This window comes from Tamandua tetradactyla, chromosome 20, assembly GCF_023851605.1.
Source record: "Tamandua tetradactyla isolate mTamTet1 chromosome 20, mTamTet1.pri, whole genome shotgun sequence".
Lineage (NCBI taxonomy): Eukaryota > Metazoa > Chordata > Mammalia > Pilosa > Myrmecophagidae > Tamandua > Tamandua tetradactyla.
Window position 1 is genome coordinate 49,743,894 of NC_135346.1, and position 13,667 is coordinate 49,757,560.

Here is a 13,667-nt window from a genome sequence, read left to right on the forward strand (position 1 = left end):
GAGCCATTGATTGAACATCATGTATGGAATATATGTGTGTGAAGATTCCTCAATAAAAATATTTTTTAAATAAATAATAATAAAAATAAAAATAGATATGTTGTTTTAATTTTTATAGCTATATTTGAAGTTTCCCCAAAGGTTTAGCTATTCTTAGAAAGCAGAGGAAACCGATGATGCAAATGATGCCAGAGAGAGATTCCTATGAAAATATTGGGGGAAAATGAGCGGATCATCTGAGAGCCTTGTTTTTTTCCTCCTCACTGAACAACAACAAAAAAATGCTTACAAAATACGGAATTAAATTAGGGCATGAATAGTAACAGGAAGGCATCACTCAAAGTGAATTTGGGTCATCAGGATAGTTTTATGTTAATTTTCCCTTTCAGTCTTTGATTTTACTTGTTGTCCAATGAAAGCTATTGTAGAAAAATGGTCAAATAATATTTAATTGGGCCACAGAAATTTCATTGAGAGTACATGGGGTCATCTGTGGTAAAACAAAACAAAACAAAAACTGTTTTGTTTCATTGTTTGGTCTGTGAACAGTTTCATAACGTAATTACAGACAGTGCTTGTCAACGGTAAAATGTAAGGGGTTGGAAGGGAGCCCAGTTAGACTCACTGTATTTTTGTACACTTGTGTAGTGGTGATTGTAGATTGTTTGTTTGTATAAATGTGTAGATAGCTTTTAGGTTTTGTGGTGTGGACAAGCCAGCTAAGCTCTGAATCTCAATTTTTTTTTTTCTATAAAATGAGGAGTTAGAGATCATGGCTAGGGTTTCCTCCAGAAAGAAGGCTTTTGGAATGGTAGCCAATCTAAGCATTTTGGAGCATTTACAGAGTACCACCCACTAATTCACATGCAGAAATGGAGTGAGAGTCTGAGTCATCCCAAGATGAAATGCCACATACAGCAGAAGAAATGGCCAAATGTTAGTGAGATCCCAAATAAGAGATTTAAGCTATTCTTCAAGGCCCAGACGTGAGAAAAAGGAAAAGATTTCTCTTTCTACTTTATTCAATAAGTTACATTATAAGTGTTGATTGGGAACTGGTTTTGATTCTGGGTTTTAGTCATGTGTTAGTAAGAAGGTGTTATATTTTGTCTTGAGTAAATTTAGATATGGTCACACTGAATAGTGCATTTCTTCCATGATGTTTGCATTGGGTGCACTGATTCCAACACTACCTGGCATTGGGCTTATGCAATATGTAACTGTGGCAAAAACATTTACTATTGTGCTGTTTAAAAAGGATTGTGTGTCACAGAAAAGCCATGTTTTAATCCTGATCCATCTTGTGGAGGCAGCTGTTTCTTTTCATCCCTATTCAGTACTGTAGGTTGGGAACTTGATTTGATTATCTTCATGGTGATGACACCCATTTGTGGGTATTAACCTTTGATTAGAGGGAGATGTGTCTCCACCCATTCCAGGTGGGTCTTGATTAGTTTTACTGGAATCCTTTAAAAGAAGAAACATTCTGGGAAAAACTTCAAAGCCACGAGAACCACAGAGCCCAGGCAGTAAATGACCTTTGGCGATGAAGTAGGAAAACGCCCCTGGAGGATCTTCACGAAACAAGGAACCTGGAGAGAAAACTAGCAGACATTCCCATGTTTACCGTGTGCCTTTACAGTTGAGAGAGAAACCCTGAACTTCATCGGCCTTTTTTGAGTGAAGATAACCTCTTGTTGGTGTCTTAATTTGGGCATTTTTATACACTTGCTTTAATTGGGACATTTTCATGGCCTTAGAACTGTAAACTTGCAACCTAATAAATTCAACCTTTTAAAAGCCATTCTGTTTCTGGTATATCGCATTCGGGCAGCTAGCAAATGAGAACAACTATTCACCTGTTAACCTATACATATTTCCCAGCTGCCTTTCAATAGACAAGGCATATGATTAGTTCTGGCCAATGGGTTGTGAACAGAAATTATTGTGTAGAAGCATCAGCTGTAGCATAGAAAAAATATGTGTTTTCCATGAGCTCTCTTTCCCTAACATAATGTCTTAGTCAGGGTTCTCCAGAGAAACAGAACCAACTAGAGATATCTGCATCTGTATCTACATATGTATATATAAAGAGAGAGAAATTTGCTATAGGAATTGGCTCACATGACCATGAGGGCTGACAAGCCCAAATTCCATAAGGCAAGATGCAAGCTGGAAACTTTAGCTACCCTAAAGTTGAATTCACCAGAGGAAGCTGGATAGCTGAAGTAGAGGCAGGAAATTTCCTTTCTAAAATCCCTAGTTCTGTTTTTTAATACCTCCAACTGATCAGATGAAGAGACTCCCCTTTTTGCTGAAAGTAATCTCCTTTGTTGATTGTGGATGCAATCAGCTGTAGATGCAATCAGCTGATTGTAGATACAAATTTATCTACAAAATGCCCTCAGAGAGCAGTGCTTGCTTGACCAAACAACTGGACACCATAAGCTAGCCAAGTAAACATGTGAAATTAACCATTACACATAGTAACAATGGAAACCCTCCTGTTTCTCATGTTATAGTTATAGGATATTGGGGCTGGGCCCTTTAGTGACCATGTGCCATAAACTTCCCACTGACTTTTTTCTTTTTTCTTTTTTTCATATGGGCAGGCACCGGGAATCAAACCCAGGTCCTCTGGCATCACAAGCAAGCACTCTTGCTTTCTGAGCCACCGCAACCTGCCCTTCTCACTGACTTTTGATGAACATGAAATGTAAGCAAAAGATTAATATAGTTGTATAAATCCATTGAGATTTGGGGGTCAATATGTATCTGCATCATAGCACAACTCATCTTGTCCAAATACAGCTGTGCCTGTCATTGGGGATGGCGACACAGATCACTGGAGTCACTTTGGAAATGGGCCATGGCTTAAAGAAGATAGGTAGGGAGGTGAGTTTGTACATGATGTTTAAACAATAATGAAAATAGGATGAGATTATACAGACTTCTAGCTGGTTCTTAAATCATGCTAAAATGTCTGAGAAAATAAAGCAAATTCATCATATCTTTTTTAAGTCTGTGGGTAGGATTCATGTACTGCATGCTAACTGCTCAGACCCAGTTACAGATGCAATTATGAGCATTGCTATATGGTACAGATTACAGAATAACAAGCAAATTGTAAACAAAAGTCTAAGTGACTATAATCGCTCTTATTGACTGTCAGAATGAAATATATGGGCAATAATGCCAACTTAAACCACTGAGAAACATTTTGAGTAGATTGGACCCTTGCAAAATCAACTTTAGGAAAGAAATAGATTTCAGTGTTATCAGTGGCTCTCAATGAAAACTTTAGTGGAAGAGTTTGACCCCTTTATGAAACAATACTTGTCATGGGTTCCTGATCTGGTAGAATTCTGGTGGTTGGCACAGGATAGGTGGGACATGCATAACTGGATTGAAATCTTGCTGATTGATGGGTGCTCTGGGTCAAAGCAAGATTTGCAGACTTGATTTGTACCAGTTGTAATGCTGCCACCATCAGTGAGATGGTGAAAAGAGATATGAGCAAGTCACCTTAGGCTTGCATACTTTTTTTTTCCCTCGTGGGCACGTTCTGGGAATCAAACCCAGATCTCTGGCATGGCAGGCAAGAATTCTGCCACTGAGCCACCATTGCACTGTCCAGGCCTGCATACCTTTAAGGTGGGAAGTGTGATTATGGCACCCTTAGCAGATTACTTTAAAATGACAGCACTAACATGATAAATTTTATGGATAGCTTGGGGGTGGGGGATGAAATGAAGATATCTGGAGAAATTGTCACTGCTAGAATGTAGTGGAGGCTACCTCAAGCTCTGGTATGAGATCTGGTGACAGAGCAAGCCACCAAAACCTGGGAAAATAGGAACTACTTGTTGCTAGTTTACTGTAATTACTTTAAAAGAGTTACTCTAAATCCATGAAGATATCTTTTATTAGATGTAGAGTTTGTAATCACTAGCCAGCCCTCCCAATGGGTTTCATTTAATAAGTCACATGGGAATACATGATTGTGAAATGAACAGCAAATGGGCTAGAAAGGTCACCTCAGTCTCTTTCAAACAAAGACTATGGACAGGGGCTTGGGAGATACATATATTATGGTGGAGGAGAGTTAACAACAATGTAACAGAAAGTAGTAAGACAAAGGTAAGTAGCGAGGCCTCTTAAAGCTTCTACCTGGCAGGGCAGACAGAATTATCTAAATTATTTTAGATTAAAGTTTGCTGCATCCTTTGGTGTTGTATTTAAGGTGCCCTCCAGTAGCTTAGAGGCATAGAGAAGGTTCATTATGAGGTATTGGGCTTTAGCACCATGAACAAAAGCAAAGAAAGGAGATGCTAATAAAATGTAACTGTAGACCTTTCATGGTACTGTGTACCAAAGTGAAAAATATGAATGTTCATTGATGAAGATTTTGAACTGCTAAGTTGAATGCCTGTATTACATGTAGTGTTAATACAATTATGATATCGCTTTCTTTCCTAATGTAATAAGCTTTATTAGTTCATGCACATCTTCTAAGTTAGAAAGTTCTGGTTGTATATGCGATGCAACTAAGTTGCAACCAAGTTTACTAGCCAAGTAAAGCAGACATTGTGATGCCCTACTCCATATTCCTCAGGCCCACCTCTGAGTTCCCCTGTGGCTAAGTGGTAAACAGTATCCTGCAGGCTGGTAGATTCCCACCTCAAGTGCCTGCTTCTCTTTGTGGGGGCTTTTTGTATGATCATGGGAGTTTGCTGAGCCATGCACAGGAGCAACTCAAAGGGCTGAGGATTTAATGCCCCAGAAATGACTCTCAACAACAGGAGAAATAGGGGAATAGTAGATATATGCCCCAGCTTCCAAGTATCCAGTGAAACAATTCTGAGATGCCTTATACACAATTTCTTAAAGGGTGCTAAGAGGAATTGAGCCCAGTTTCCCAAAATGGTTATCTTGTCATAATGTACCCTTTATTGGCTTTTCTCCCTGACTCATTTTCCCCATTCCACCTGTTCTAGTTTGCTAGCGGCCAGAATGCAACACACCAGAGACACATTGGCTTTTAATAAAAGGGGATTTATTTTGTTAGTTCTTCAGAGGAAAGGCAGCTAACTTTCATCTGAGGTTCTTTGTTACATGGGAAGGCTCAGGGTGATCTCTGCTGGCCTTCTCTCCAGGCCTCTGGGTTCCAACAACTTTCCCCAGGGTGATTCCTTTCTGCATCTCCAAAAGCCTGGGCTGAACTGCAAGTGCTGAGATGAGGTATTGCCGAGCTGCTTGGGCTGTGCTATTTTGAGCTCTCTTATTTAAGCACCAGCCAATTAACTTAAACATCATCCGTTGCAATAGGCACACCTCCTAGCGGACTGCAGATGTAATGAGCAACAGATGAGGTTCACGTATCATTGGCTCATGTCCACAGCAACAGAACTAGGCACCTTCACCTGGCCAAGTTGGCAACTGAATCTTACTACCACACCACCTCACTTGTGCTTCCTGGAATCACTTCTCCCCAAAACCTACCGGACCAAAGTCCTTGTCTCAAGGTATGAATTGGGGGAACCTAAATAAGGACACCAAGTATAACTCATCATTTTGATGAACATTTGTCAAATTGCAATGACAGTGGAAGCCTCTCAGTAAGGTGCTTTATGTGAACTATCCATCTCTGGAACCATACCTTGCAGTCTCTGACCCCCTGTCCACATTAAGATGAGTAGTCTTTTGGCCCCATTAAGAAGGCACTTTGACCCTTCAAGAAAATGAGACCTTGTGTCACTCTCCATAAATTTGAGACAGGAAGAATCATGGTCCAGGAAGAAATGAGTTCTGTGTACATCTGGACGAATTCAGTAATCCCTGCCTGGCACTTGCCCTGATCTCTCTGAACCAGTCACTAAGTTCAACTAATAAGGTGGTCTTCTGGTTATTAACCTTGTCTACACCGCCTTCCTGGATCTTGGATAGGCGGCAAAGCCCCCTCAACAGCAAATCACAGAACAGACCCAATTGGTGTCTCTGTCCCTGGTGCTGACCAAGCACAAGCCTCTATAGTGAACTGTTTTGCTGTCCTTGGTACTCATCTGTGGTTTGGTTTGTTGTTTTTAATGGAAGAGACTGCTGGCCACAGGATTGAAATTTTGCAGTGTAGACTAGAATCCAAAGATAAACATGAGACATGTTGGCTCCTTCCAAGGATCATTATAGGATTAAGGGTACTGGCCTGTTTTTCCACTTTTTTGTTACCCTGTATTCCCTGTACAACTTCTGGGATTTAATACAGTTGATGGAGGAGAGCAAAGCTAAGTGGAGAGGGAAGAGGGAAGCCACCATAATTTGACAATCCCCAGCTTGAAATTTTCCTCTTTCTGACTGTCCATATCCAATCTATCTAAAAGTCCTGTGAGTTCTGTCTTCTAAATAGCTCTTGCACTAATACATTTCCTCTCACTCCACACCATTTCCATGACAACAATGATCACCTCACTATCACCACACACTCACTCCAATAATTCTAAATGACCATAATTTCCTGCTTGGATCATCTCTCAAGGATAAAATTTTCAAAGTGGAATAAAAGAGGCAAAATATACGTACATTGTTAAAGTGTCTTGATCAGAATATCTGTACCAGTTTCTATTCCCACCACCCTTGCAAAAAAGGATCTGAGACGGCAAAAGTTCTAACACCAAATGTATTTAAAACAAAACAAAATGGTACATTTTATTGCATGCAAACTATACCACAATAAAAATACTGAAAAGAAATTAAAAAAACAAAACCACTAATGCTTATAAAGCACTTAGCAGGTGCCACTGCTGGGGTAAGTGTGTGTGGCACTTGAAAACTAACCTTTAAGGTGTGTTCTGTTTTACAGATGGGATGATGCGACCCAGACAGATCAAGAGACTTGCCCAAGTTCATACAAGATCCTCGGAGTGGTGCAGGTAAACTTACTGAGAGCACACAGCAAACAAATGGCACACCAGGACTGAAACCAATTCTTATCTCCCCCTCTCCTGCGGCAGAGACCCTCCCTTCCCAGTGACCTAAGAGAACTGCCAGGTGTCTCCGAGAAAGCAGTACAGAGAAGGGGAAGGGCTAGAAAGGGCAGGCTGCGTTTGCACGCGGGCTGGGAAGCGGGGCTTCGGAGCTGCAGGGTCGCCAAAGCGCGCGTGATGCAATCACGCCAGTATGCTGCGTCAAAGGCGGCTCCGGGGACGCGGGGACTGCGGTAGAGCAGGCGCTGTCCGCCGCCCCCACCCCACCGCTGCCGCCGCTGCCAACCACTGCGCCCCGCCCGGACAACCGCCCCGAGCTGCAGGCGACCCCGCGTAGCCACCCCCAGCCACCGGTAAACCCTGCCAAGCGCCCCGGGCTGCCGGTGACCTCTGCCAACCGCCGCCGGCCACCCGGGCGCCCAGGGCGCGCCATGAAGTCGGCCGCGGGCACGCGCGGAGGCGGCGCCGGAGGGTCCGGCGGCCGCGGGGGTGGCGGCGGCTGGGGCGGCGGCTGGGGTGGAGGACGAGGCGGCGGCGGCAAGGGAGGAGGAGGCGACGGGGGCGGCCCAGGGGGCAGGGGCGGCTTCGGGGGGCGCGGGCGCGGCTTCGGCGGCCGGGGCCGGGGGCGCGGCGGCGGGGACGGCCGGGACCGAGGTGGCGGCGGCGGCGGCGGCGCGGGGCGGCGCGGCGGCGTGGGCAAGGGCAAGAACCGGCGCAGGAAGGGCGCCAACGCCGTGTCTGTGGAGCCGCACCGGCACGAGGGCGTCTTCATCTACCGCGGGGCCGAGGACGCGCTGGTCACGCTGAACATGGTGCCGGGCCACTCGGTGTACGGCGAGCGGCGGGTCACGGTGACCGAGGGCGGTGTGAAGCAGGAGTACCGCACGTGGAACCCCTTCCGGTCCAAGCTGGCCGCGGCCATCCTGGGCGGGGTCGACCAGATCCACATCAAGCCCAAGTCCAAAGTGCTGTACCTGGGCGCCGCCTCAGGGACCACCGTCTCCCACGTCTCGGACATCATCGGCCCCGACGGCCTGGTCTACGCGGTCGAATTCTCCCATCGCGCCGGCCGCGATCTGGTCAACGTGGCCAAGAATCGAACCAACATCATCCCGGTCCTCGAGGATGCCCGGCACCCCCTCAAGTATCGCATGCTCATCGGGATGGTGGATGTGATCTTCGCAGACGTGGCCCAGCCAGACCAGTCCCGCATCGTGGCTCTGAACGCGCACACCTTCCTGCGCAACGGGGGCCACTTTCTCATTTCCATCAAGGCCAATTGCATCGACTCCACTGCCTCCGCTGAGGCAGTGTTTGCTTCCGAGGTGCGGAAGTTGCAGCAGGAGAACTTGAAGCCTCAAGAGCAGCTGACCCTGGAGCCCTATGAGAGGGACCACGCGGTGGTCATCGGGGTCTACCGGCCCCTTCCCAAGAGTAGCGGCACCAAGTAGCACCCAGCTCAGGCTGTCCCTGAGAGCTCCCCGAAGGCTGCTTTGTGTTCAGTGTTACTATGTATGCATTTTTTGTGTGGGTTTTGTTTTGTTGTATTTCTATTAAATGGCATAAAGAAACAGTACCAAGGTGTATGCGTGAGGCTAAGCTGGGTTTCACTGCAGTAACAATCAGTTCCCAAGTCCCAGCTTGCATAGAGGTCCCTAGGGGACAGCTGGGTAGGTTGCTTACTCCAATCACTCAGGGATTTGACTCCCCAGGGCCCCATCTTCACACATATTTTCTCCCTCCAAAGGGCAGGGAAAAGGGAGCTGAGGAATTGCTAATGCTAAAAACTTTGAAAGTTTCCCAGGGAACTGGCTTGGCTTTTTTTCACGTTACCCAAGTCAAATGACCAAGCCAGTCTCCAGGGGTACTGGATATTGATGGACAGTAATATTGCCTAACACACCTAATATATCTGGCTCAAAGCCTTTCTTAACCACAATGTGGTGTTCAGTATATTACTGAAGGCCCTTGTGCCTTCTTTATTGCTTTTAATCATCACACCAGCCCTGAGGTGGTTTTGTTAGTTGGTGTTGCACATGTGAAGAAACAGACTTTCAGAAGGAAAACTAGGTGTCCAAATTTACACAGCCAATAAGGCTATGGAATGCAAAAGCCAGTCATTATGGCTCTAAAGGCACTACCATTTTCTTCGACCCCAGAGTGGTCTTACCTCGCCCTGTGTGGCACTTGATGAACAGACCACAAGCCTTCCTGCTTTCATTTAAAGCGCCAGGACACACACAGATACGTCCAAATATCCAAACGATGTGGGAGTTGGGGGGGAGGTAGGACTTGAATCCTCTTAGTAGAGTGTCCACCATGCTGCAGGGTATAACACACGCAAAGTGGCATCACCAAATGTCTGAGGGATGGCTAGCAAAACGAGTCCCAGAAAGTACCTGCCTCCAAGGGGCATCTCCTGCAGACCCTGAGATGCTGGATTCAATCCATCTGATTCGAGCTCGCCAAACCAGCCCAAAGGGAGTAGAGAGTGAGGAATTCCAGGAATGTCCCAAAGCCTGATAAATCCACCCCCCAATCAAACCTTCAAAAAGGTCTTTCATTGATTTATTCACTCATACATTCAAAAAATGCTCACTGCTGATTGCTAAGGTCATCAGCATTTAGTATGGGAACAATTACCCGCAAACACGTCATTAGGGGAGCAGGCTCATCTTTCTAAAGATGTGCATGGACTGAGGTTGTGGGTCATCTGCCCTTTCCAAGGGAAGACTTTCTGAACCAAAAATATAGAACATATTTTTAAGAGCAGCGACCCCATTCCCGGCCACACATATATATAAATAAGGGAGAACGTTAGTGATTCGGAATGATTCAGGAACAGGAGGATGAATGCGGTAAGTGTCTAGGGAAACCCAAACGAGTTGTTTACATAAACAATGTGAAATTTTCATCACAACATGACAAAGTAACAAACAAGAAAACTGCAGTTCACAGAGGTAACGTGACTTATTTAAAGTCCCTCAGTAAGGGTTACAGCCAGAAATCAAATCCATGTCAGTCTGACTTCCAAATCTCTGCCCTTTTGCACTGAAGTCCATGCTGGTTCCTTGGCTGTGAAAAGTCTTCTCTCCAATCCTAGGCTAATTAGTTAATTGGGGATGAGGCCCTGGGGCTGGGATTGGACTCCCCCGAAATAGAACTTTTTTTCTCAGTAGGAGAAAATTATGGTCCCTGAGCAGTTCAGAGAGTAAGTCCGTGCAGCCGCTGGGGCACGGGATCCAACCTTTCCTCACAGCCAGTTCAACACTGATAAGGGGCTCTTGGTTCTTCCTTACAAGGTGTTTGTCCCCAGGATGGAGGACAGAGCAGGGAGAAGGGATTTAGAGGAAACAATGTCTTTCCTTGGTGCTGGCAGCTCCTCACCCATCCCCTCTTCCCCACTGACGCACACAATGTACAGTCTGTCTGAAGATGCTCAAAATGGGGACCGTTAATGAAGAAATGGCATGAAAGTAATTTCTCTGGTTTGCAGATGGGTTTTTCGGCCAGTGAAATGGCATGGTAAGTGCCAAGAGAAGTATAGTAACTACGTATGGGGGGGGGGCGGGGGGGTGGATAGAGGAGGGAAGCTGGAACCCAGCTGTGGGGGGTGAACGCAGGAAACGGATGGAGCTGTCACTGATAGGCAACTTAAAATTAGGCCTAAGAGTCACCCCCAGAGAACCTATTTTGTTGCTCAGATGTGGCCTATCTCTCTCTGAGCCAACAAAGTAAGAAAACTCACTTCTCGGCATTGAGACACTTAAAAATTCTTGTCAGCCATGGGTTTAGTTTGTATTTTCCTGGTTACTAAGGACAGTAGCGAGTTATATGCCAATTAGTCATCTGGAAGGCAGCCCTTTGTGAAGATTTTTGAATCTTTTGCTTTGTTTTCTATTAGGTTATTTACTCTTGTCATATTAATTTGTGGTAGTTAGTTTTTTTAATATATTTCAGAAACAAAACCTTTTATCATTTATAGTGTATGAGTGCAATTTTCTCCCACTCTATGGGTTGTCTTTCCATCTTCTCAGTGGTGTCTTTGGATAAACAGACATTCTTAATTTAAATGTAGATGTATCTATCTTTTCTTAAATAGTAGTTTCGTACACTTAAGAAAAAATTTCCCTCTTTGAGGTCAAAAGAATCCCCTCCACTACTCCAGCACTTGCCACCCCCTCTTGCTTAGCTTTTGCTTTGAACCACTGGATTAACTCATTTACTCTTTACAGTAACCCAATGTAATGGTGTCAACTTAGTCAGTTGATGGTGCCCAGTGGCCTGGTCGGGCAAGCACTGGCCTGACTGTTGCTGCAAGGAGATTTCACAGCTGGTTGATAAACCAGAAGGCTGGTGTAGTAAATCATCAGTCAGTTGATTGCAGCTGTGGCTGACTACATCTACGCTCAACTAAGGGCGCGCCTCCCACAAACGAGAGAAACTGATCAGGCGAAGACTATTAAGGAAGAAGACTTTGTCACTGTTTCTTCAGCCAGCAAGCCTCTCCTGTGAAGTTTGCCCAGACCTTTCAGCAGAGCTGCCAGCTTCACAGCCTGCCCTGTGGATTTTTAGACTCTTCCATTTCCATGGACGAGTTGCATGAGTCACCTTTATAAATCCCCTACTTTACAGATGTCTGCTGTTGGATCTGTTTCTCCAGAGAGCCCAAATACACCCAGCAAGGTAAAGCTATATTATTATCCCTCTTTTATAGGTGAGAAAACTGAAGTTCACCCAGTTAAACTCAGGGACCAGCTAGTAAGTAGAAGGAGGCAATGCAGTGGGTGTGGGTGTGCAGGATAGGTGGACAGGGGTGGCCCACAGTCTCTACTCTGTCAGCAATGATGCATATGGCTAGTTTTTCCATGTGAGAGGTGTAGCCCCTTGAAGGGCAGTGTGGAGTTCCACAGGAGGCTAGGGGTAGGGTTGCCGTATGATTCTGCAACCCCGTTGCTCAGTGTATACCTGGAGGAGCTGAATGTGGAGATGGACATTTGCACACTGGTGTTTCTGGTGGCACTGTTCAAGATCCATAATGAATGGAGGTGGCCTAAGGGTACAACTGAGGAATGGAACGGGGAACTATGGTGTACATAAAATGGACTACTGAGCAGCTCCAAGAGGAAGCCGAATCTCGGCATTCCTCCTTTAAGGAGAAAAGTCTATCTCCTCCATGTAGTTCTTCCAGGCCCTTGGGCTCACAAAGTTCTCCTGACCTGAAATCATAGCTCTTGGTACTTATTCTGAGTTAGACACCATCATGCACATATAATGTGTCAGGTGCTTCCATACATCCTGCTTTGCTTAATCTGTGCAGCACCCATTGGGAGGCAGGCGTTATCACCACCATATCACAGATGGGGAAACTGAAGCTCAGAGAAGGGACATAAATTGCCATGGCAGTGTAGCTGGGATGTTTTGGAGTAGAATTATATCCTTTTTCTAAGTCAGTTAAATTAAATTATGTATTTTTTTGTAAGTCATCTAGGTGATTCTAATGTGCACCAGTGCTGAGAGACATTATTTAAAATTCTGTATCATTTGGGGAAGGCAAATTCAGGGCAGTATTTTGAATAACTGGAAAAAGATAGCTATGCATTTCTGCAGTGGCTGCTGTAGGACTCTGTGAAACCCAGGATGCTCTCCCATTCACCCTGAGATTCCCAGGAGGAGGGTTCAAGTCAGAGCCTGAAAATAAAGTTATTGATGCTCCTGTTCCTTTAGAGCCTAACTGAGTGCTGATAGTCTTGTAGCCTCATCCAGTCTCTAAGTTGGGTCTTCCCTAGTAATCAGTCAGGACCTACTCACTGTCAGTAGGGAAATGAGAGGTGTAGCCCGTTGGAGGGCAGTGTGGAGTTCACAGGAGGCTAGGGGTAGGGTTGCCGTATGATTCTCCAACCCCGTTGCTCAATATATACCTGGAGGAGCGGAATGTGGAGACCCAAATGGACATTTGCACACTGGTGTTTCTGGTGGCACTGTTCAAGATCCACAATGAATGGAGGTGGCCCAAGGGTACAACTGAGGAATGGAATGGGGAGCTGTGGTGTACATACAATGGACTACTTAGCAGCTCCAAGAGGAATGAATTTGTGAGGCATACAGCTAGATGAATTAAGAGCTAAATGCTGAATGAAATGTCGGAACAAAAGGACAAATATTTTCATGCCTCAATCATACAGACTAACTTTAATATAAAAATTTGGTGAACTAAGGTTGAGAGCATGAGATATCAGGACGGTACATGTTGTAAAGGGTCCTAGATTGTGAGCTCTTACAGGAGTCATATATATATTCAGGAGGTGTAATTGTTAATTCTAAATTATCAGATACTGAGCTGTTTGTATATAACATGGTCTTTCCCAGAAACTTCGGGTATTTATGTGAAAACAGACTCAGAGTTAGAGCTTTGAAGCTATGAAAGTCAGCAGTACCTCATACAGGAACTGTTTTAAAAGTCAAAAAAGTGACCAGACATCGAGCAGAGAGATGAGTAAAGCTGATCTGGACAGGACTAAGGTATATCAGAAGACTGGATAAAGGATTATATCATCCATGTTTTAAAACTCCAACTTTTGTGTAAGATTGAAGGGAGACTATTGGAGAATTCTTGATACTCTCACAAGCAATGGGGACAACCAAAGCAATAGGCTGAGTTTCCAATCTTGGGTTTTGTTCATATGA

At 44.9% G+C, this 13,667-nt stretch overlaps 1 protein-coding gene across 1 annotated transcript; it reads left to right on the forward strand.

Moving 5' to 3' along the window:
- Positions 1-7,411: 7,411 nt before the first annotated feature.
- On the forward strand, positions 7,412-8,548 carry FBLL1 (fibrillarin like 1). Its single transcript, XM_077138097.1, has one exon. It carries the CDS (start codon positions 7,412-7,414, stop codon positions 8,429-8,431), a length of 1,020 nt encoding a protein of 339 aa, XP_076994212.1. The 3' UTR covers positions 8,432-8,548.
- The last annotated feature ends 5,119 nt before the right edge of the window (positions 8,549-13,667 follow it).